Here is a 25,459-nt window from a genome sequence, read left to right as displayed (position 1 = left end):
CCCACAATGGCCAATAGAATTTTATCATATTATTGTTGGCGTCTGTCTGTCTCGGGAGGCAATGGAACTCTTTGTTGAGTTGCAGCGCATGCTGTGGCTGTACAGTCATATTTTAGATCGGCAGGCTCTGTTGCAGTTGTCGCATGTGCAAGTCGCGCCTGGCTCAGAGGGTACGAATTCTGCCCTCTGCCGTCTGCGCTCTCTTCCCTCTTCCCAGTGCTGTTCTCTTTTCTCCTCGCTCCTCTGGATACATGCCTTCACGGTCCTTCTCCAGCTGTTGCGGTCTTCAGCCACCGCCTCCCAACCTGCTGGGTCCATGTCGCCTGCTCTCATCTCGTTTGCAGACGTCCCTGTAGAGTAGGACAGGTCTTCTAGCAGGTCTGGAACCAGTGGCTCGCTCACCATAAAGGATGTCCTTGGGGATTCGCCCGCCATCCATTCGTCTGACGTGGCTGAGCCACCGCAGACGGCGCCGGGTCAGGAGTGCAAACATGCTGGAGATGTCTGCCTGGTCAAGGACTTTCTTATTTGGTACACGGTCTTGCCACGTGATGCCCATAATTCTCCTGAGGTTGTGCAGGTGAAATGTGTTGAATCTGCGTTCTTGGCGAGAGTAGAGGGTCCGTGTTTCGCTGCCGTAGAGCAGAGTGCTAAGCACACAGGCTTGGTACACCTGCATCTTGATGTTGATGGTCATCATGGGATTGTCCCAGACCCTCTTTGCCAGGCGGGCCATGGCTGTAGCTGCTTTTTTCTAGACGGGCGCAATAGCCGAGTGGTTAAAGCGTTGGACTGTCAATCTGAGGGTCCCGGGTTCGAATCACGGTGACGGCGCCTGGTGGGTAAAAGGTGGAGATTTTTACGATCTCCCAGGTCAACATATGTGCAGACCTGCTAGTGCCTGAACCCCCTTCGTGTGTATATGCAAGCAGAAGATCAAATACGCACGTTAAAGATCCTGTAATCCATGTCAGCGTTCGGTGGGTTATGGAAACAAGAACATACCCAGCATGCACACCCCCGAAAACGGAGTATGGCTGCCTACAGGGCGGGGTAAAAACGGTCATACACGTAAAAGCCCACTCGTGTGCATACGAGTGAATGCAGAAGAAGAAGAAGAAGCTGCTTTTTTCAATCCGCTTGTTAAGTTCGGCGTCCAGGGAGAGGCTGCTGGAGATGGTGGAGCCACAATGGCCAATAGAATTAATCATATAACAGCCTTTTTGTCTATCTTCTGTCACTGTTATTTGTTTCATTCATGAAATGTTTTCCTTTCGTGTATATCTTTATATTTCTCTTATCCAAAACCAATCGCCCAACAGGTATACAGAGAAGCACACCTTAACTGAGGAACAGCCGACAACCTGTTCAAAAGATGGTGGAGAATATCTTGTCTCGCGCGCGCGCGCGCGTGCACACACACACACACACACACACACACACACACACACATATATATATATATATATATATATATATATATATATATATATATATAGACTGGCTCCATAGTCAGACAACAGAGGATCCTAGTAGTCAGGCAACGGGAACAGTCACACCAGTCAGATGCATATTATGTCACTCCCGCATCTGGCCACACTGTACTCCAGTCACAAGCCACCCACACTAAGGCAGCCGCCGTGGGAAGACGGTTAAATAAGGAAAGAGACCAGTTTCAGTTAGAAGTATTTTGTCGTCTAAAAACAGCTGTGGCAGCACTGAATTGAAGTGACAGTTTTTGTTGTTGTTTTTTTGAGGGTTCAGAATAAAGCTGATGGTAGCACTTAATTGAAATGACAGGGTTTTGTTGTTGTTGTTGTTGTTTTTGTTTGTTTGTTTGTTTGTTTTTTGACATGAAGCCACAGAAACTGTCAGCTGGTCGGTCAGAATTGTTCTGCATGAGGCCAGAGAGAGGCAGTGTTGTTAGAGACAGGCGACATGGCTGTGGTGCATTGGAGCCGTCAGCTCTCCCCTTCGGGCAGTAGGCACTTGGTTGTTCTCGTCGTTTTTGTATTGATTGTCACAGTGGTTGTGGTTGTCACTGCCTGCCACTGCTGCTGTGGGTGTTGTTCCTGACTGAAGAGAGTAGCAAAGGATTACCATGGAGACGTCTTTGCACTATGACGTCACAGCGGGAGCATACCGATATGCCAATGGTCCGGTTTGCCAGAACATCGAGCCGCTGGCACAGCAAGCTGACACACATGCACAGATACACATTTTACCATCGCTGACATACGTGTGTATGTTTGTGTGTGAATTATCGTACTCCTGTTGTGTTTGTGTGTATTTTATCCCTGTGCCCATAAGGGTTTGTCTTTGAAAAAAAAGACTACTTTGAGAACATTTAAGAGTTGAGAACTTGACACTGCAGAGAAGTAACCGAAAGGAATAATTTATGTCCCAGTCACATCACAGACACTATTTCATTTTGGGTATGTCTTTGGTCGCATGCCTGTAGTCGGGGGACAGCGGACAGGTGAAAAGCGGAGGAAGGAGTCAGGACAAGCACTGTGCATAATCTGCCACTGCAGAGCTGCATCAAAGTGACAACAGCTCCTACGCAACTGCAGAGCACTAAATCAGACATGTGGAAGTGGGAATAAAGCAGGGAGCCAAGAATCTCCAGCTGACACGTGCAGAAACAAACGTACATTGATGGTGAAAGAAAAGAGGGGTTTGCAAACTCATTGCCTGCGAGAGAAGAGGAGGAGGAGGAGGAGGCGGACGCTGCACCATGGAGGGCCGACGACAGAATTACGAGCGGGAAAAGAATGTATGGGAGAGATGAGTGACAGATGAGCAGAAAGAGCGGCAACAAAACAGACACACGGGCAGGAGAACAGCGGAGGAAATCGACGGGTGGTGGAAAGAAGTTAACTCACTCCATACGAACGGCGAAAGAGACGACGTTAACAGCGTTTCCGAGTCATCCCAATTACCATCATCAAAATATTGCAAGCAGAAGGCTCTTATACTGAAGAGGTGAATGTTGACAAAGAATAGCACAGTTCTGACGACGGAAGCTAAAGGTTGGGTCATTCAGACACCCACTGGACATCCGAGGGGTCTGTGTAGAGGAGAAGAGAGGACTGGCCGTACCGAGTGAGTTAAGCTGAATACGAGTCCTTCAATCCAGAACCTACCAAAAAAACAGACGGTTTTGTAATGTTCAGCAAACTGAAGAGAGTTCTGATTAACAGTTCCTTGTCACGGACATCTGCCATCAGGAGGTGGAAGTGACGATGCGCCTTGTGATATAGTTTTGTCTGGGGTGATATAGAACAGACAAAAGAACCCAAGCACCCACACAGGGCGTTTTCATTCCACACTTTGAAAAAAAAAAAAAAAAATGCTAGATTTCAACGCCAGTGGGTGTTGCTGGCTCTGAACACGACCACAGTTAGACTCCGAAGAATAGATATATTTGCTCAACACAGAAGAAGAAGAAAAAGGTATCGGCACAGTGAATCTGGCGTGAGAAGGAGAAAAGGACGACAGTGGGGTAAGGGAGGGAGGCAGGCAGTTCACGGCAGGTTGGGGGAACGACCTTAATGTCAAAGTGTGCGTTTCGCATAGGTTCTAAAATACGAAATCGTAAAACATTATGACTTACCAAGTTGGAACACCGGTCTTGATTACAACCTTTAAACTTGAGAGAGAGAGAGAGAGAGAGACCTCAGCCCTCATGCTCTTTCATCACACACACGCGCGCGCGCACGCGCTCACACGCGCGCGCGCACACACACACGCACACACACACACACACACATATATATATATATATATATATATATATATATATATATATATATATATATATATATATATACCTGTTTCACGCTATTCCCTGCTCGATTGGTATCGTGCCTTGCGAAATAAATAAATATGGTAATGGATATATATATATATATATATATATATATATATAAGTTCAGCACAAGTTGGTCATATTATTAAATCACTTACTATTTTTATTGCTGAAGATCAACCCTCTGGAAGAAAAGACTGTCGTCCCGAGTGTGTGAACCAGACGGATAAGAATATCGTGACCAACGCGTCAAATAGTTATCACACATTGGTATAACTGAAAACAGTGAAATGATTTGTGTTCAGATTTGTCTTTAATGATTACTCTGTTGTCTGGTCTGAGCTATATTCCAAATGAGCATTGACATTGTGAAGTTGTTTTCGCGGCCTACTGTCTTAAATTATTAAGGACCACTTTATAAAAGCAAGTGGGTACTTGTTTACATAAAATGTTGAAAAAAAAATCGAGAAATTATTCAACAAGCGACATAATTATATAATATAGTCAACCACTATTTTCTAAATGAATACATAAGCGGCTGCTTCAGGAGCACGTGCGCCATGACAGGTTTGAAAATGCGTTAAAAAGAATCTTTCAGCCAACAGTTTACAGTTATTCGGTAGTTTATAGACTCCTCCTCTTCTTCTTCGTCGTTCGTGGGCTGCAACTCCCACGTTTACTCGTATGTACACGAGCGGGCTTTTACGTGCATGACCGTTTTTACCCCGCCACGTAGGCAGCCATACTCCGTTTTCGGGGATGTGCATGCTGGGTATGTTCTTGTTTCCATAGCCCACCGAACGCTGACACATGATCTTTAACGTGCGTATTTGATATTCTGCTTGCGTATACACACGAAGGGGGTACAAGCACTAGCAGGTCTGCACATATGTTGACCTGGGAGATCGGAAAAATCTCCACCCTTCACCCACGAGGCGCCGTCACCGAGATTCGAATCCGGGACCCTCAGATTGAAAGTCCAACGCTTTAACCACTCGGCTATTGCGCCCGTCGGTAGTTTATGCTAGACGATAGTTGTGGTTTTCCAGTGGGAGGAGAAGTACAGAAAAGCACCTCCAGTAATGAGGGGTGCTCACTACACTGGCTGTTTGCCAAATTGATATCCATGTCACCATGTCCCCAAGAAGAAAAGTGCAAGTTCCCATGTGGTCCTTTGCTTTTTTGCGAACCCTGTATGTTACTTTGTTTCACATGCAATTTTTTTTTTTTTTTTTTTTTTTTTTTTTTTGTAAACGTCATTAGACTCATGAATTCTTTTATTCCGACTGCAAACACAATGCAGATGTCATGTTGTCTTTTTTTTCTTAAGTTCATACTTTTTTTTTTTTTTTTTTTTTTTTGGCTGTCATTTGAATGATTTGTTTAATTAGTACCAACAGGCATGGCAAATTAATTAAGCCTTTGTCAGTGATTTGCCAAACTCTCTCTCTCGCTCTCGCTCTTTCAGTCGCTCTTTTTCTTAGTCTCTGTCTCTCTCTCTCTCTCTGTCTCTCTCTCTCTCTCTCTCTCTCTCTCTCTCTCTCGTCACTAAAAGTTGTCTTAACGTGTATGTGTTGACTTTTTTATTTATCTTTTTTGTTGTTTGGGCATGGTGTAAAATAGTTTTAAGCTTATCCGATTAAACCTAAATAAAACAGTTGACATTTTGATTGTCATTCTGTGTGTGTGCGTGCGTGCGTGTGTGTGTGTGTGTGTGTGTGTGTGTGTGTGTGTGTCCCTCTGTCTTCTGTCTCCCTCTCTCTATCCTTTCGCTCCCTCTCTCTCTCTCTCTCCCTCCCTCTCTCCCTCTCTGTATCCATCTCTGCCCTTCTCTGCCCCGCTGTCTCTTTCCCTCTCTTACCCTCTCTCTTTGTCCCTCTCTCTCCCTCCCTCTCGCTCTCTTCCTCTCTGTCCGTCTCAGAGCATGACTAATAATTGAAAAAACTTAAAGTGTAACGATATAAAATTATAATTTCTGCACTATTGTGCAATGGCTTACACATATGGGTATTTGCAATACTCTCTCTTCTACCGAGCTTTGTATAACAAGGTGGCAGAATGGTTAAGACGCTCAGCTGCCAATACAGAGAGTCCGTGAGGGTGTGGGTTTGAATCCCGCTCTCGCCCTTTCTCCTAAGTTTGACTGGAAAATCAAACTGAGCGTCTAGTCTTTCGGATGAGACGATAAACCGAGGTCCCGTGTGCAGCACGCACTTGGCGCACTGAAAAAGAACCCATGGCAACGAGAGTGTTGTCCTCTGGCGAAATTACGTAAAATGAAATCCACTTTCATAGGTACACAAATGTGTAAGCATGCACTCAAGGCCTGACTAAGCGCGTTGGGTTATGCTGCTGGTCAGGCATCTGCTCAACAGATGTGGTGTAGCGTGTATGGATTTGTCCGAACGCAGTGACGCCTCCTTGAGAAAGTGAAACTGAAACTGAAACTGAAACTTTGTATAACAAGGGAAGACTTCGCGATGGGCTGCCCGCGAGCGAGGATCGCCGCTCGCACAGTGCTGTTGGCCGAGTGACCAATGTCCAGCCTGTGTCATTGGGTGTCCGACCAATAAAAAGTGTGTGTGTGTGTGTGTGTTTGTTTCCAGATCTTACGGATCTGTGAGCGGTACAGCGTGGAGCGGGACATGGTGCACTTTGCTGACGGCACGTGGCTGCGGCAGGAGGAGGTGGAGCAGGGGGGGTTCGGCCCCCTCACCTCCACCATCTTCAGCCTGGCGCGCTCCCTGCACGGGCTTCGCTGCGACCAGACCGAGTTCGCCATGCTGGCCGGCGTCTGCCTCATCAGTGGAGGTTCGTCCAGTCTCCACCCTCACTGCCTTGCCTCTCTTCTTGTGTCCGTCCCTCGTACCTTTGTTGTTGTTTTTTTGGTGAATGAATGATAGGGATACTTATATAGCGCCTATATCATCGGGCGCAGACCAAGCTCATACGTAGCACTTTATACAATCACGGAGTCATTTTGCACAACAGGCTGCCCGCCTACCTGTGGGAAGAGCCAGCTGCCATTGGGCGCTCATCATTCGTTCAACTGTGTCATTTAATCAGATTTCATTCGCGCGCGTGCGCGCGCGCGCGCACACACACACACACACACACACATGTAATATTTTATGTACATGGCCATTTTGTTTATTTACTCCGCCAGGAAGGCAGCCATACTCCGTTTTCGGGAGTGTGCATGCTGGGTATTTTCTTGTTTCCGCAATCCACTGAACGCTGACATGGATTACAGGATGTTTTACGTGCGTATTTGATCTTCTGCGTGCGTATGCACACGAAGGGGGTTCAGGCACAAGCAGGTCTGTACATATGTTGACATGGGAAATCGGAAAAATTATCTCCTATTACCCACCAGGCGCTGTTAACTGGCGTCTTGTGTCAGTCTCATCAGTTGGGTTAAGTCTACTATACCTATTTTTGTGTCTGTCTCGTCAGTGGAGGTGGATCATATAAAGCCGGTCACGACGTGGTGGGTATAGAACTTACAACTCAGCTGTTATTAACTTTGTGGCAAACTGATACCAATATCACTGAATGTGGAGTGATGGCCTAGAGGTAACGCGTCCGCTTAGGAAGCGAGAGAATCTGAGCGCGCTGGTTCGAATCACGGCTCAGCCGCCGATATTTTCTCCCCCTCCACTAGACCTTGAGTGGTGGTCTGGACGCTGGTCATTCGGATGAGACGATAAACTGAGATCCCGTGTGCAGCATGCACTTAGCGCACGTAAAAGAACCCACGTCAACAAAAGGGTTGTTCCTGGCAAAATTCTGTAGAAAAACCCACTTCAGTAGGAAAAACAAATAAAACTGCACGCAGGAAAAAATACACAAAAATGGGTGGCGCTGTAGTGTAGTGACGCGCTCTCTCTGGGGAGAGCAGCCCAAATTTCACACAGAGAAATCTGTTGTGATATAAAAAAAAAAAAGAAAAAAAAAGAAGAAGATTAAGTAGTGGTAACGCATCCTCTTTGGAAGCGAGGCATTCAGAACGCACGCATTTGCCTATGTTTTTCCCCTCCTTCACTAGACTTTGAGTGGTGGTCTGGACATTAATCATTCGGATGAGACGATAAAACGTCACGCAAGTGAAAGAACACGCGTCAACAGAAGCATTGTCCCTGGCAGAATTCTGTTAAAAATCCACTTTGATATGAAAACAAATACACCTGAATGCAGAAGGCAGAAAAAAAGGTGTCGCTGCACTGCAACGACATGCTCTCCCCCGATTTTCTTGCGGAGAAATCTGTTGTATTCTTGTAACATGGAGTCAAAGATTACGATACAAGACAGAATGTTATGCCAGGTTAGAGGTAGCTGAAGTGTCTGGTTGGTGATGGTCACTGGTAAAGAGGGGTGGGATGGGGAGTTTGGAGGTGAGCAGAGGGTGAGTCAGTGAAGTGATGATGATCAGTGGGAGGGCGGAAGGGGGGGGGGGGTGAGTAAAGGGTGTAGTCAGTGTAGGTCATAATCAATGGTAAAGGGGGGGGGGGGGTGAGCAGAGGGTGAGTCAGTGAAGTGATGATGATCAGTGGGAGGGGGGAAGGGGGGGGGTGAGTAAAGGGTGTAGTCAGTGTAGGTGATGATCAATGGTAAAGGGGGGGGGGGGGCGTGGGGGTGAGTAAAGGGTGTAGTCAGTGTAGGGTATGATCAGTGGTAAAGAGAGGGGGGGTGAGAGGGTGAGTCAGTGAAGTGATGATGATCAGTGGAAGGGGGGGGGGTGAGTAGAGGGTGTTGTCAGTGTAGGTGATGATCAATGGTAAAGGGGGGGGGGGGGTGAGTAAAGGGTGTAGTCAGTGTAGGTGATGATCAATGGTAAAGAGGGGGGGGGGTGAGCAGAGGGTGAGTCAGTGAAGTGATGATGATCAATGAGAAGGGGGTGGGGGGTGAGTTAAGGGTGTAGTCAGTGTAGGTGATAATCAATGGTAAAGGGGGGGGGGTGAGTTGAGCGTGTGAGTTAGTGAACGTGATGATGGTCAGTGGTAAAGAGGTGGAGTGTGAAGGTAGTGTCAGTGAAGGTGCTGATGATCAGTGGTAAAGGGGGATGATTAGATGGTGCGAGTCAGTGAAGGTGATGATGATCAATGGTGATGATATGGATACTTATATACCGCCTCCCCTCGGTTGGAGACCAAGCTCAAAGCGCTTTCGCTTCTTTGAGTGAAGGCGATGATGATCAATGGGAAAGATGATGATAATGGGGATGATATGGATACTGATATACCGCCTCCCCTTGCTTGGAGACCAAGCTCAAAGCGCTTTCGCTTCTTTGAGTGAAGGCGATGATGATCAACGGAGAAAGTGGGATGTGTAGATGGTGAGAGAGTCAGTGAAGATGACGATGCAGGCGGATGAAGTGCGTTGTTGCACTGTGTGCCCGCAGACCGCTCGGGCTTGGAGGATGTGGAGAAGATCGAGCAGATGCAGGAGCCGCTGCTGGAGGCTCTCAAGCACTACGTCCGCTCCCGCAGGCCCGACCAGCCCAACGTCTTCGCCAAGATGCTCATGAAGCTCACGGACCTCCGCAGCATCAGCGTCAAAGGTGGGTGGTGATTGGAAGGGGTGGGAGTGGGTGGGGCGGGGGGCGGTGGGTGGGGGGGGGGGAAACACGGAGACTTGTGGTGTAGTCGTCGCCATCCGATCTGTTTAGATAAAGGGCTGCAAGACGTCAGCTGCAGGAGACGGGTTAAATGTGATCGATATCATTTCCGTCCTCATGTGTCACTCACGTGGATCTCCGTACAGGAACGCAGTGACTGCAAGGTGTTAACACACAATCGTTCTCTCTCTCTCTCTCCTCTCTCTCTCTCTCTCTCTCTCTCTCTCTCTCTCTCTCTCTCTCTCTCCTCTCTCTCTCTCATTCCCTCCCCCCTTGCCCTCTCTCTCTCCTCTCTCTCTCTCCCTCTCTCTCTCTCCTCTCTCTCTCTCTCATTCCCCCCCCTTGCCCTCTCTCTCCTCTCTCTCTCTCCCTCTCTCTCTCCTCTCTCTCTCTCATTCCCTCCCCCCTTGCCCTCTCTCTCTCCTCTCTCTCTCTCTCTCTCCCTCCTTCCCTCCTCTCTCTCTCCTCTCTCTCTCTCTCTCTCTCATTCCCCCCCTTGCCCTCTCTCTCTCCTCTCTCTCTCTCTCCTTTCTCCTTCCCCCCCTCTCTCTCCCCCCTCTCTCTCTCCTTTCTCCTTCCCTTCCCCCCTTCCCCTCTCTCTCTTTTCTCGTCTCTCTCTCTCTCTCTCTCTCTCTCTCACACACACACACACACACACACAGAAGTTTGTGAAATAAAAACTTTGATTCACAGCGCTCTAACCTGTGCGCGCGTGTTCCCGTGCCTGCGGGTATTTTGACGGACCGCCGGAGGAGGGGTGGATGGGTGGGAAGGTGGTGGTCTGGAGGGGGCGGGGGGGGGGAGGGTTATCAGCGGGAAAAGAATGTATAATGAGGATGGCTTGTGAGGTGAAAGAGAAAGCGCTGTGGGTGGGTGTATGGGGGCAAGGTGTGGAGGAGGGGAAGGGAGGGGAGGTTTGTGAGGCGGAAAAACAACAGTGGTGTTGTGGGTGGGGGGGTTGGTTGTTAAGGAAAAGATAGAAAGTGTTGGGGCTGTAGGGGGGGGGGGGGGAGGGAGAAAGCGGCACAGAAGATAGACATGAGAGGTCGGGAAGGAAGAGATAGATGGGGGAGGGGTGGGGGGGTAGATGTGGTGTGAGGAGGGCGGGAGGAGGGGGGGGCGTGGCTGTGAGAGATGGATGTGAGCAAGGAATGTGGGTGCCCCGTTAAACAGGGTTTAAGTAAAGTTGCCTTCAAAGTTACGATGAAACGACATATGATATGTTTCTGACACAGCACAGTGAGTAGTGTGGATGTTTTTTGGGGGGTTTTTTTTTTATTAAGACCTTGAAGGCACGCAACTCCCGAACCATTGCTGCTAATCGCCCCCCCCCCCCCCACCCCATCAACTTGCCCCCAGGTAAAGTAGGCGGTACAAGCACGTGGTGTGTGTTTGCGCGGGTGTATGTGTGATAACTTGACCGTGTCATAGCTACGTGTATTTCATGGGTACGTATCCACACACAGTCATCACGCGTTCCCAATTACACTGAGTGATGCGCGCGCGCGCACACACACACACGCACGCACACACACACACATACACACACACACACACACACACACGCACGCACACACACACACGCACGCACACACACACACACACACACACGCATACACACACGCACGCGCGCCAGGATGGGATGTGTACACACACACACACACACACACACACACACACCGCGCTGTTACTCTCACACCACTTCACACAATAAACTTGCCGTCAAAGATATTCAGACTTCAAGTTGTTTCAAACGAGAACAGAGACGTGTTTAATGACTTGACCATCCCTCTTCAGTGACTGTTCAGGTTTATTCCTTTTCTTCTTTATTTCTCTCCCTGCATGGCGTCTGGTGCGGGAGCAGGCAGCTCAGTCGACAATGTGTGTAGACGTGTATACTTTTCAGCTGCGTAGCTGGGGAAATTCTTATCTGCCGGAGGCAGGCGTAAACTTGCTGCGTACCTCATAGGTGCATGTACCTCTTAGTTACATATCTAGAGACAGTCACCACTCGTTCCCGATTAAATCACACGTGTTATGCGCGCGGATATAGAGACACATATAGAGACAAACGCACGCACACACACACACACACACACACACATATGCGAGTACTCTCACACCACCACATAGTAAATTCTGCCGCCTGTTCAGTTTTGTTCCTTCTTTATTTCTCTCCCTGCATGGCGTCTGGTGCGGGAGCAGGCAGCCCTGAGGAAGACACTCTTTGCTGCGTAACTTATAGGTACATGTACCTTGTACCTGGTAGGTACAAATCTACACACAGTCACCAATCGTTCCTGATTAAATCACACGCACACAACACATTCACACACACACACACACACACAGCACACACACACAGAGTTGCACACACACACAGTGCACGCGCGACTACTCGCACACCATTTCACATAATTAACTTGATGTCAAAAAATATTCAGCCCGTTTTTTCAAACGAGAATGTAAACGTGGCTGTGGTTTTATGACTTGACCAACTCTCTTCAGTCTCATATTGTTTCTTTACTGTTTGTTTTGTTTTGTTCTTATTTTTTCTGCCCGCGTAGCGTCTGGTACAGAAACAAGCAGCCGAAGAACTTGTGCAGATGTGTATGCGTTTTAGCTGTGTTTTAGTTCACAGCGTCTCAGCTTGTGTTTAAATGGGGATGTGCAGATAGGGGGTGAGTGAATGAATGAGGCTGATAAGGGGCCAGTTGGGTGACTGGAATTTAACTTCATGAAGTCTGACGCACAATCGTGTGTGCAAAAGCAAAAATGGTGGACTATGTTCACTTGTGCCCCAACCGAACAAACCACGACAACATAAAAACACCATCTGTCTAGTAACCCAACAGATTGTAGATCCCTACAATCAGGAATGCATTCTCCTGTTTCATACCCCCCTGTTTTGAGTGTGTATGTATTTTGTTTGTGCTCGACAAAAAACAGTTCTTGGTTTGCGAGAGATTGGACTTTGGTTGGCTCATCATATTCGCAGTAGCAGGAATGGGGTATTAAGGCGTCTGGACGATTCACTGTGTCATTTTGCATGGGGTTAGAAAACCCGAATGGTATGGAATACCACATGCTGTGTATGGAAAAGTAGAATGATATTCCAGGAAATGACAGAGCTATGTTTTGTAAAGCAAAATGATACTCCATACATTGACACGCTCTGTAAATAAATCCAAAATGATATTCCATAAAACGATACACTCTGTACCAAAAATTAGAATGATATTCCATAAAATGACACTGTCTGTGTAGATAAAACAGATTCATGTTTAAACAAGAACAAAACGATATTCCATACAAAAGCAAGCTGAATGCGGAAAACCATTATGGCATATAAAATTACACTCTCTGTATAGAAAACCAGACATTCCATACATTCACACACCCAGTGTTAATTAATGAGAGCTAGGTCGAGGAGCAAAAACAGACTCCCAGGCAGCACAGGATCCAACAATCAGCAGCAAACAAACTTCTGTTTCAGCACTCATGACAGTTGTAATGTTCAGCGTTGTGGTGGACACACCCCGCAGTTTTCAGTTTGTTGAACCATCAGCCCGTGTCTCAGAGGACAGGTCTCCTCAGTTGGCATGAGACCTGGTGGGGAAACGTGTGTGTCTTCTGCATGAAGGAGCTCCTGCACTGTGCTGCTGGCATCACTCCCCAGTGTGACGCGCCCACAGACAAGTCCGTTTTGTGGGGACTACCATGTCTGTCTTACCACTTCATATCTACATTCATTAAGATGCTCCACATTAAATCAGCTGCTAGAAACAGTTCATTTTATTCATTGATTTCCTCTCATATTGATATAGGAGTGCTGATCGTTACTCCACTAGTTATTAGGAATAAAACTAGCTGTTTTGCCAATACCTTCATACTTGAAGCAGTGTCCTCTTTCTTTAATCAACACTAGGTGATTAAAAGAAAATAGCACAATCAACAACCATGTATTGGCCATGTGTGCCATATGTTTAAGAGAGTATGCATTTTAATATGCTTGGTATGTGCGTATGTGTTTGAATGCATGCCTAACTTAACACCTGCTGTACTTTTGTTTGTATATGACCATCAGTTTATTCTTGTACTCATGTGCCTGTTTTGTCCTACAGGTGCGGAACGTGTGTTACATCTGAGGCTAAAAGTCCCTGGGGAGTTGCCGCCCCTGGTGATTGAGATGCTTGACCGACAGGAGAATGTGTGCATCCCTTGACACAGGACACCTCTAGACCCCCGCCTTCACCCTCTCCCCCTGACCCTACCACACCCGCTACTCTCCAGTCCAGACCTAGACCTCCCTAGAACACCTGCACCCCTCCCTCTGCTCACACCTGCCCTTCTTGCTCACCAGTTGGCTGAGTGGTTACATGTGTAGTTGCCAGACCACGTTGTGTTCTGTCAGAAATTTGCAAACTGCTCACTCGTCATTTTACTGTAACCAGCTCACCGACTCAGCCCCTCTTTTTGGCACGACTCTTGTTCCTCTGCCATTCAGACTGACATCTACATCCTCAGATTCCTGGCCTTTATCTCTTAGCCATTTACAGTGATCTACACAATCATAGATATTTGAATGTGATCGTCTGTCTATGGCTGCACCCGTTCGTCCCGCTGTGGCTTTCAGCAGTCACACACACACACAAAGAAACAGCTTGTACAGAACGGTGAACAAGCCATCACCACACGCAACTCCATGGAGGCAGCAGACTGCAGCGGACATGGCTGATGACAGACCATTACAGGGGAATCCTGATTACTCCGAGTTACTCAAACATCCAGGCTGACACCCCGCCCCTCCCCCTCCTGATTGCCCCCACTTCCCCCAGCAGACATGCTCCGTGACGGCCTTGAGCTTGTAGTGTGCGTTCCCGGGATGGGAGCTTCATGTTGACGGCAGGCTGACCGAAACCAGGCGCTGTGTCATCTCCAGCGAGCCACATCAGCTGATCTCCTGGCCTGCCTGTTGAGTGGGGACAGCTCTGAGCGTGTCGTCAAAGTGTGGGAGAGAGACACACACAGACAGTGCACGTGCTGTACATAAAATCGTCATTCATGTACATGGTGTTGTACAAATCGTCACTCAGTTGTCATTGTCTCCAAGGCTGTTCACATACTGTGGACAAGTCCGGGTTGTGGTGTGGCTGTTGACGCTAGGAAACAGTGGGGTTGGGTTGAATTAACACATCGTGTACACAGATTTTCGTTTACTTGTGCTTTCTCTCTGTCTCTCCCCCCTTCACACACACACACACACCGATATATATATATATATATATATATATATTTATCTCCAAATTTATCTGTTTTTGGTCGTTCTCACATCTTTGGGTTATGCTTGTGTCGTAATGAGGTCACCAGATGTGGACTGGTGACAACTTTATGAACACTGCTGATCCCACTGAAACAGTTCAGTTCGACTCACCTGCTCACACACGTTGATTGGCTTGATGGCTTTAAACGCCCAACATGTACATTTTGTCTTCTGATACGATTTCATTGAGAATGTCTCAGACTGTGTGTTGATGCCAACTTTGAATTTGCATGTAAATTTGTTTGTTTAGTTGTTGTTTTTTTCTTTTGTGTGTGTTTCTTTTAAAACTTATTTCAGTGTTTTGTATATTATGTCGAAATATTGGATACTAATAGAGTGTAAATGACTGGCCCACAGCCATTGCAGAAACCAAGAGGAGATTGAAATGTTGGAGGAGGGAGATTGGGACGTTGGAGGAGGGAGATTGGGACATTGGAGGAGGGAGATTGAGACGTTGTAGGAGGGAGATCGAGACGTTGGAGGAGGGAGATTGGGACATTAAGGGAGGGAGGTTGAGATGTTGGAGGAGGGAGATTGGGATGTTGGAGGAGGGAGATTGGGACATTGGGGGAGGGAGGTTGAGATGTTGGAGGAGGGAGATTGGGACGTTGTAGGAGGGAGATTGGGACATTGGGGGAGGGAGGTTGAGATGTTGGAGGAGGGAGATTGAGACATTGGAGGAGGGAGATTGGGACGTTGGAGGAGGGAGATTGAGACGTTGGAGGAGGGGACGGGAGAGGATGAGAAGGCAGGTGTCGGATTCTTGGCTGACCCGTGTCGGCACAGGTTGCGGGGCAGGGCAGGCAGGACCAGAAGACAGGGTCAGAGCGAGGGTCCAGAACTGTCCCTGCTGTCGGCCATGTGCACGGCTCCCTTCTCTGACTGTCAGTGTTCGTTCAGTTCTAAACCGGTTTTCTTCTCACGACGGTGAATTCATGCTCAGTGTGTCAAGTTTGAAAGCTGTATAAACAGAGGCCATCTCTCTTTTTTTTTTTCTTTTTTTTTTTTTTTTAAACGAGGCAGCTTTTTGGTTGGTTGACGAATGATGTCAAAGGAGTTAATTTATTGGAACTGACATTGTGCGTGTGTGTGTGAGTGGAGATCGACCAACTGCTGACGAATGGAACAAGTTGTTTTGATGAAGTGCTCGGTGCGATACTGATCATAATAATAACTGTTAGCTAGCTACTGCTGACTCATTGCTTCATTGTTTTCCAGCAGGTCTCGGTGAGGTTATCGCTTATCCCCGTGTCGCAGGAACAGTCTGGTTGGACCTACCCTGCGTTTGCTGAGATTGTGCTTTCGGTGCCCGCTTGTCTACACATGTTAACGATCTTGTCTTCATTGTGGCTGTGCCTCCCTGCATAATCTCTCTTGCATTCTCTTTGTGATAAACCAGTGCATACAGTTCTACCAGACTCGCAGAAACACACAGACTTTGTCACTTCACTTGATACTTAAAACACGAACAAATGATTTGTCGGTTTTGTAAGCAGATATAATTGTAAATCAGTAAGGATGCACTTGTTGATTTTGTAATCAAAGTTCCATGTAAACCAATAAGGATCTCCATGTTGGTTTTGCAATCAAAGTATGCAGTATATGTAAACAAATTTAGAAGTTGATATCTAAATTACTTTCACTGTAAACTAATAAGGATGTTTACATATTGATTTCACAGGGAAATTGTCTGTGCCAGCTGTGTTGGCAAATTTCAGTGTCGGCAAGTAGGAAAGTCCACACACACCTAGGGGCAGGAGTGAGTTCATATGGTCTTGATTATACCTGACTGTTTTCCATCCAGTCAGTTAAAACATAGTCATTCACGGTTTGGGAAACGAGAGGCAACATATTGTGTGGTCAAGGTAGAACTATGCTGGGGGGGTACTGCTGACTTGTTGACAAGTTCAGAGGCCAGCGTGACCAGCGTTGGCTGTTGCCATACCCGGTGAGGGATGGGTAGACATGTAATCAGAACTCTGCACAGCACTGCACACTGGTTCAGTGCTCTCATCTGTAGTGATTTGAATCTCTGACCTGGACGCGCCCAGCTCACCTGTCATTTCGTTCTGCTGCTGTCTGTAATTAATTATAAGTGTATCATTGTGTATCTTCTCTCTGAAAGGAGCTGATTGACTCGACATTTCTTTTGCTGTATTCCAGGTTATTCTGAGTAGTTGTGTCGTACTATGTGGATTTGTGGAAATGTTATTGGATGAGTACATGGTAATTTATTGATTGTGACCATATCCGTTTTTTTGTGTTTTAAAAAAAAATATTTTAGATGGTATCATTTTCTTAATTGAGAATCTGGACAGTGGCTGTGTGACTGCATAGATTATGACAGTGTTAAGTCTGGATATGTGTAGAGTGTAGTTTTGTGACTGCATAATGTTTACTGTGTATTTTTGTGTGTGAATACGCTGACCTTTAACTGTTGTTTCAACAGAATTCTTTGATTATTTGCTTTTCTGATTGTAATTTTATGACCGTGACTTTATGGCTGTACTATACTGTTACTGGAGTTATTGTGCGTTTTCATGAAAGGTCATGTTCTAAAGAGTGTGCTGTGTATGTTCAATGCAGTATGAGTGCAAGAGACAAAAGATAAAAGGTTCTTTGAGTTCACAGACTGTGACAGTTATGTATTTTTCTGCCAAATTATGACAGTGTTGTGTATGGCAATAGATGATATTGCATTTCTGTTATTACGTTGTAGTCTTGCATTATGATTCCTGACATTGTCGTCAAGTTACAAAGTAGCTTCATGATATCTGTAACAGTCCATCCATGAGACATCGGAGTTCTGTGATTGTGTGGCTCAATAACAATACATTTATGACATTATAACGTTTTGACATCACCTGTTTTATGCCATGTGGCTAGCTCTATGATTGTAAGTTTCTATGTCAGTATAGTGTTCAGACTCTTTTTGACGTCATGGTTTTGAGACTTTCACTTTCTAATAATGGTAATCCCTCACATTTTCTCACACATGAGTTCATAATAAATTATAACAAACACTTATTCAGCACTTTTTCTCACCAAGAGCTCTTGTGATGAATTCATATTCAGCAGGGTTTCTTTTTGCTTTCTTGTTTTTTGATTTTTTTTTTTCACATAGAACACTTGAAATATACAAAAGTCATCAGCTTGTATATGAAAAAATAACAAAATGCATATCCAGCCTTATTATTTTGTTTTTGTTTTTTTTGTTGTTGTTTTTTTAGAGAGCTTAAAATGTACAAAACTCACCAGACTAGATGGAGAAATATCAAAATAGATGACTTTACACACTCTTTGCAAACAGACATGCACACTGCAGAAAATACTATGTGACACATGTCCACTTGAAGGTTTGTGACAGGTGTCATGACGATGTAGTTCTAAGAGTGCATTTGTGGCAGTGCAGCTGTGTTACTGGATGTTTTTTTGTTTTTTTTAAGACTGCATTGGTCTCTGGCTGTGAAAGTTAACAACTGATACACCATCAGTGTGGAACTTTTGTGTGGGCTTGTGTGTGACAGTGTTTGTTACATGTGTGTGTGTTTGTGTGACTTGTACCATAGTGACCGCAGGTCTTTATGTCCTCTATTCAAACTCCATTTTCTTCCTGTTTGCTGTTTTTGTGTGTGTTTGTTGTTGTTGTTGTTTAAATATTCTGTGTATCATTTAATTTGTACTTGACTTGTTACGCTGCTTGGTGGCACGACCTTGGAAAAAATGTATTCCATTCATCACTGTTGTCATGTTGGCCATGACAGGATCTGCCTCAAGGACTGTCTTGCCAGGGCTGGGAAGCGAAAGGGAGATTACCTTGTTACTGAGTTATTTGCGGGTGTCATTTATACCAGTCAGGTGTTACTGAGTTATTTGCGGGTGTTATTTATACCAGTCAGGGAGGGACTGAATGGCATGGAGATTATGTGGTGTCCAAACCAGCTCAATTAATGAATGAGGACAGAATTCTTCCAGTCCGGGAGACAGAGTGAAGAGAGGGCGTGCGTGTGTGGTGGGAGGGTGGCCGGGTTGGGGGGGGTGGGGGGGGGCTATGGGATCGGACATGTGACGTCCAAACCTCACGCCAGTCAGCACTTGGTGCGAACCTCTTTCAGTCAGGGACAGAATGGGTTACAGGAGGAGGGGGCTGGGGGGATTCCAAACCTTCATGTCCAGTAGAAAGGCAGGAAATAGGGCAGACTTCTCCGGCTGACAGTTTCAACTCATCAACATGTCAGCTGTCATTTGCTGCCGGACGAATGTGTGTGTCCACGTAACAGGTGTGTTCAAACATGTCTGCTTTGTCATGATATATATATATATCTATATATACATATATGAACATGAGATTTGATTATGAATGTGCATTCAGGAAAACTGTATTGACATGCATTTCACAGAGCTGTCCAATTCAGCTCAGTGGTGTATACATGTAAAGAAACTATATGTATGTGCACGAGATTTCATGTAAGATTGTATGTGTTCTGGAAATTTGTTGTTATTCCTTGAAAATACCGCGACTGATATGGGTGTATTCAGTGGTTTAAAAAAAAAAAGAAGAATAAACACCATTCAATAAGTGTGTTGTCTGAAAATCGTTGGTTAATGTATGCATGGGTGTTCAAGTGGGTGACAAGAGTGTGAGAAAGGCTGGGAAAGGCTGGACAGAAGGATCTATAGACAGCCTCATGAGCAATATTATATCCACTCTGCTTTCCCACACATTATTCTACACGCACGCTCCCTTAACCCTCCTCTCTTCAAAGAAAGGCGCACGCACTCTCTTCAGCTCAAAGGTTTGTTTGTTGTTGTTGTTTTTTTTTTGTTGTTGTTGTTTTGTTTTTTTTTTGGGGGGGGGGGTTGTTTCTTTTTTGTGGTTTTTTTTGTGTGTTTTTTCCCAGATTTTCACTACTCAATACTTTCTTGTATTCTGATTTCTAGGAGACCCCCACCCCCACCCCCCACTCCCCACACATCCGACACTTCCCTTCGTTTTCACCGCGAGCTGGACCTTCACGGTTTGTTTTGTGGTCCATTTAGATATTCCACTCGTCTTCAGTCTTGCTTTGTAGACACTTTTTCAATGCTGCACAATCACTTCAAGACCGCGAAATGCCCTTTGTAAAAGGACATGTGACCTGATCTTTACCTTTTTTTCTGATCCTGTTGGGGGGAAATGGCAGCTCCATATCGATTTTTCATCACAGAAAATTAATTAACATACCGGCAGACCACAAGCACAGCTATAAGTTTTGACACAGCCAGGTTATTCATGTTCCCTAACAAACAAACAAACAACAACAACAAAAAGCAAACACTTGCCACAGCTCTGCAGGTGTCAGGGGGGGGGGGGGGGGGGAATCTTGCGTTTGCCAACTTTGAAATGAAATTGGCGCTGTCAGTAAATGGGAAGGGTGGGGGTGGGCAGGCTAGTCCATACATGATTCGTGCCGGTGCAGCTGCCCACTACCCCTGTTATAATGTTAGGACTTGTGCGTGATATCCCCCTCCCCCTCTCCAACCCACTCCCCCACCCCACCCCACCACATCCCCCGCCAATACCACAAGGACGACCACTGCTCATGAAAAAATGAGCAGTCCCGCTGTCAAGGCGATGTGAACAAATTGTGCATCCTGCTCTCCCTTACCCACGTCACTGAGAACGATATAAATCCCACCCACCCCAACCCCGTACCCTCCCTCTGCCGGCCCCAAAACAGAACTTGCACCTTGTACGATATAACTGAGTGGGTTGGAGAGGGGGAGGGGGATATCACGCACAAGTCCTAACATTATAACAGGGGTAGTGGGCAGCTGCACCTTCCCTTAACGGAGGAAGGTGGCAGAATGGTTAAGACGCTCAGCTGCCAATACAGAGAGTCCGTGAGGGTGTGGGTTCGAATCCCGCTCTCGCCCTTTCTCCCAAGTTTGACTGGAAAATCAAACTGAGCGTCTAGTCTTTCGGATGAGACGATAAACCGAGGTCCCGTGTGCAGCACGCACTTGGCGCACTGAAAAAGAACCCATGGCAACGAGAGTGTTGTCCTCTGGCGAAATTACGTAAAATGAAATCCCCTTTCATAGGTACACAAATATGTAAGCATGCACTCAAGGCCTGACTAAGCGCGTTGGGTTATGCTGCTGGTCAGGCATCTGCTCAACAGATGTGGTGTAGCGTGTATGGATTTGTCCGAACGCAGTGACGCCTCCTTGAGAAAGTGAAACTGAACTGAAACTGAGGCCAGGGGGACAAAGTTACTGTCCGTATCCAAATCAAGACATCTCGATGTACGTCAACGCCACTTCGGTTGCCTGTTTCGATTTTTATTTTTTTGTTTCTTTCTTTTTTCTTCTTCTTTTTTTTTTTTTTTTTTTTTTTTTGCAAAATCTTCTTTAAGACTGTAGATATGGTGAAGGATACTACGACAATTCCAAGACATTTCCAGACCTTGCTGGGAAAAACATCTTTTTTTTTTCTAGTCCTGGACTTATCCATGCAGACGTGTGTGTATGTCTTTGTGTGTGTGTGTGTGTGTGTGTGTGTGTGTGTGTGTAATAATTATTGTCCGATTGTGAAAGAGAAGAGGCAGTCTTTTCTTGTTTGCATGTTTTTTTCAAACACAATGATGAGATCACTCACCCCATGTACAAAGGAAATGGCAGTCGTCTGTTCAGCCCACGGGTTCAGCAGCCAACAAAGTATTTCCAGAGAAAACTAAATTTGTTAAAGTTTCACTCGCGCGAGCGCACACACACACACACACACACACACACACACACACACAAGTGCGCGTGCCTGGACATACAGACAACCGAACACCGAGTTATAACATAGAATGACAGAGGTAAATCCAACCAGATGAAAGGGAGAGAAACAGACAGAAAAATGTCAGATTTGAAAACATCATGGCTTTTAATCGTGAATCAAATCATAATGGTTTTCGAGCTTAATTTCACTGAGTTATGTTGTTTTTGTTGTTGTTTTTGTTTTTTTGTATAGAGTGTTTGGGTGGTAAATTTACTTTGGCTTTTTTCCCCATTGTGTTGTGTTTTTTGCGTGTTCCTTTAGTGCAACGGAGGATAATGTCAAAGTGGCTAAATGCCATGCTACCGAAAGTTGTCTCCCTTCATGGCGGAGGTTATTGAGCTGATATACAATAGTAATGTGCCTCTGTTCAATTATTTGATTAAACAATGAATAAATAGATAGATTATGATTATTCTATATGTGAATGGAGCGAATGTGCAGACTGGGCGTCGTGTATAATCAAAGCCTTTAGGTCCGCTGTGTAGTCCTATTTTGTTTCAAAATATGTTCTCATCTGGCTATACTTTAAACTCGTGGTTCAGTATGAATTTTTGTATGGTTTGTTTTGGGTTTTTGTTGTTGTTGTTGTTGTTGTTGTTTTTGTTTGTTTGTTTGTTTTTTGGGGGAGGGGGCTGGGGGGAAGGGGGTTAATGAATCGGAATTTTTAAAAGAACTAACTTTTAATGAAAGAATACAGGGCTAGGCTCTCGTTTCCTTTCAACCGAGTGCCAGGGAAAAACACAGGCAGAAAAACCTGTGAAAGCATCCAGTCCCATTTATTTTATACATACACATGTATGGGTGGGTGGGTGGGGGTGTAGATGAGAGAGAGACAGATAGTGAGCGTGTGTATACGTTTGTGTGTGTCAGTGTGTGTGTGAGAGAGAGAGTCGGAGAGAGAGAGAGAGAGAGAATTGAAGAGAGAGAGAACACTGAACACTGAAATGTTTAATTTCACTAGCTGTAAAGCTCTAGTGACATAGTAGGTACAGATCAGAACAAAAATGGTGCAAAACAAATAAAATGGAGAGAGAGGGGGCGGGGGGGGGGGGGGGGTTATTGCACAATGAGTGACTGAATAACAGCGTAATCGATTCAGCTGATGTGGCGGTGGCTTTAAAGACAGGTCCGGTAATTGTGATTTATTAGAAATGTGTCCCACTCCCCCTTAGCATGAATTTCTGTTTGTGCAGTGTACAGGCACATCTGACCCTGCCACTGGCGTCCGACTCAGTGGATTTTCCCGTGTTAAGGGTCCGCCAAGCACTCCTTCCTGGTTTCCGGCAGCCCCAACCCAACACACACACACACACACACACACACTGTTAGTCAGCCACACACGTACATTACGTCCCCGCCAAATATAGATTTCTCCCGACACGAACCTGTCGGCAAGTTGTCTGCTGCACTATTGTGACAATATGGTACTGGCGTCAATTCTCTCTCCCTGTCAAACATCCGTCACCCTTTATATTAGGCCTATACTGTACAGTGACAATGCGCATTTCTGATGTGTATTTTGTCAGTGTGACTGTTAGGTTGGTGAACTGCACACACACACACACACACACACACACACACACACACACACACCGTGACACACACACACACACACACACACACACACGGTCACACACACACACACACACACACACACACACACACACACACACACACACACGTGCTCCTATGATATGGACTGATTATATAAGACCATGACTGTTTTGCAATGTCTGTATAAAATCAAATCAGTTCACTCAAAAAAGACTTCATTGTCCACTTCAAATCAGTACACAGCTTTATATCAGATTACGTACCTTTCGGCGACGTCAGAATGTACATCGTCCTCTGACCATCCCCAAGAACCATGGAAATGTACATGCTGAATCCATCTATCTATTCTTCACTCTCTCTCTCTCTCTCTCTCTCTCTCTCTCTCTCTCACACACACACACACACACACACACGCGCACGCACGCGCGCGCACACACACACACACACACACACACTCACACACACACCCTTGCTGCCCAAGTTGTGTTGATGGATAACAGTCGTCTGAGCCAGTATAGTGCGAGTGTACGTCACATCATGTTGTTTTATTGTCGTGAAAGAAAAACAGGGGGATGGGGAAGCGGGTGTCCAACAATGCCCCCGGACCAGTATGTGAGCATTGGTGACTACTGTTGACGATTACTAACCAGTACCAGCCGTTGGTTATAGATTGAGTTTGATTTTGTGACTGTCAGTGCGTGACTGTGGCATAAATGGATATAGACTATAGGCAAAAACATATGTAGTTGATGAGCAGCGTGATTGAAACGTAAGATAATGAGTTGCTTTGTTGCATTTGTGCAATGTATTGGCAGGTTCCTACCCAACCACCCACAAACACCCCTCAAATGTCCCCTTCCCCGACCCACCCGCTATGATGCTCCTACTCTCATACCCACCCTTCCTTGCACCACTCCCATCATTTCTTACGCAGTCCCTTCCCCTAACTTAACTCTCTCCATACGAACGGCGAAAGAGACGACGTTAACAGCGTTTCACCCCAATTACCATCATAAAATATTGCAAGTGGAAGGCTCTTATACTGAAGAGGTGAATGTTGACAAAGAATACCACAATTCTGACGACGGAAGCTAAAGATTGGGTCATTCAGACACCCACTGGACATCCGAGGGGTCTGTGTAGAGGAGAAGAGAGGACTGGCCGTACTGAGTGAGTTAATGTAACCCGCACGCATGACACAGACAATACAGATTCCTCCAAAGAGCGGAGTAGTAGAAGTACTGCCTATAATCCCCCCAGAGATCGCCCTAACTCACAGATAAATTTGACCAACTTTTCTTCTGCAATGCCATCCAACCAAACTTCCAACATCATAATGTCAAGTACCAATTTTGGCATCTTTCATTATTTCGTCAATTTTCATTTCCCGACCATTACTGATTTATCATCGCTTCATACCCCTATATTCATTTAATATAGTATTCTTGCATAAACCAATATGCTATAATTATCAAAATTTCTTGTTAAGTCGTAGAGACAACAACACAAATTGATAACTTTCCTTGGAAATAACTGTTCTTTGCACCAGTACACGAGGTGCCATATTATGCAAATCAATGTCTGAGAAATGTAGAATATTTGACACATATGTACGAATGGTTTGTAGATTTAAAATATTTTGTGCACTTTTTAAAAATCAATATCAGACCTAATATTCAATTCCTCAAAATATTCCACTGCTGCACATTTCACTATGTATTTAGCAGAATTTAATTTTCTGATTTCATCGAGTGGTAAAATACCCGCAAGCTTATAGGCGTCGGACGTCTCAGTATGTACAGGTACCCCTAAAGCCAGTTTCACAGCTTTACTGTCAATGATTCTGACTTTTCTTTTCCAGCAAAGTCGCCGGAGCGGAAAAGATTTCTTGACCGTGGGTCAATCTTGATCTTGAACTAAAACTATAGTTATGTATCATTTATTTATTTATTCATTTAATCAGTTATTCATTTAATCAGTTATTCGTTTAATCAGTTATTCATTCCAGCATTCATTCATTTCATTCATTCATTCATTTATCTGTCTGTTTGTTTACCGCTTGACTGACTTGTACATTCATCATTTATTTATTACGGGGGTTTTTTGTTTGTTTGTTTGTTTTGTTGTTTTGTTGTTTTTTTGTTTTTTTTTGTTTTGTTTTTTGGTGATCTGTTTATCTCAGTCCTTGAGTTTTGAAGCAGTTATAAAAGATAGACCCACTCCTTTTCAATATGACACTATTTGACCCGTGGCTGTCATTAAATTTTATGATGATGGACTACTGTGTGTCAGGCAGCCATGCAGTGGGGCCACCGTACGTCGTCACTGGATGGGAGAGGGCTATGT

The 25,459-nt window shown here is 45.5% G+C and overlaps 1 protein-coding gene across 7 annotated transcripts in view; it reads left to right on the top strand.

Moving 5' to 3' along the window:
• LOC143289354 (retinoic acid receptor alpha-like) overlaps window positions 1–14,080 on the top strand; it is a 118,358-nt gene extending 104,278 nt beyond the window's left edge. For all 7 annotated transcript variants that reach the window (XM_076598351.1, XM_076598350.1, XM_076598353.1 and 4 more), the window contains 3 exons: window positions 6,418–6,622; window positions 9,213–9,371; window positions 13,553–14,080. In XM_076598351.1, the coding sequence (XP_076454466.1) occupies window positions 6,418–6,622; window positions 9,213–9,371; window positions 13,553–13,653 (465 nt within the window). In that variant the 3' untranslated portion in view covers window positions 13,654–14,080. The remainder of the gene's footprint in view (window positions 1–6,417; window positions 6,623–9,212; window positions 9,372–13,552) is intronic.
• The last annotated feature ends 11,379 nt before the right edge of the window (window positions 14,081–25,459 follow it).

Source organism: Babylonia areolata, chromosome 1 (genome assembly GCF_041734735.1).
Source record: "Babylonia areolata isolate BAREFJ2019XMU chromosome 1, ASM4173473v1, whole genome shotgun sequence".
In the NCBI taxonomy this organism is placed as follows: Eukaryota; Metazoa; Mollusca; class Gastropoda; order Neogastropoda; family Buccinidae; genus Babylonia; species Babylonia areolata.
Note: the sequence above shows the minus strand (reverse complement) of the source record. Positions and strands in the feature narration are given on the sequence as shown.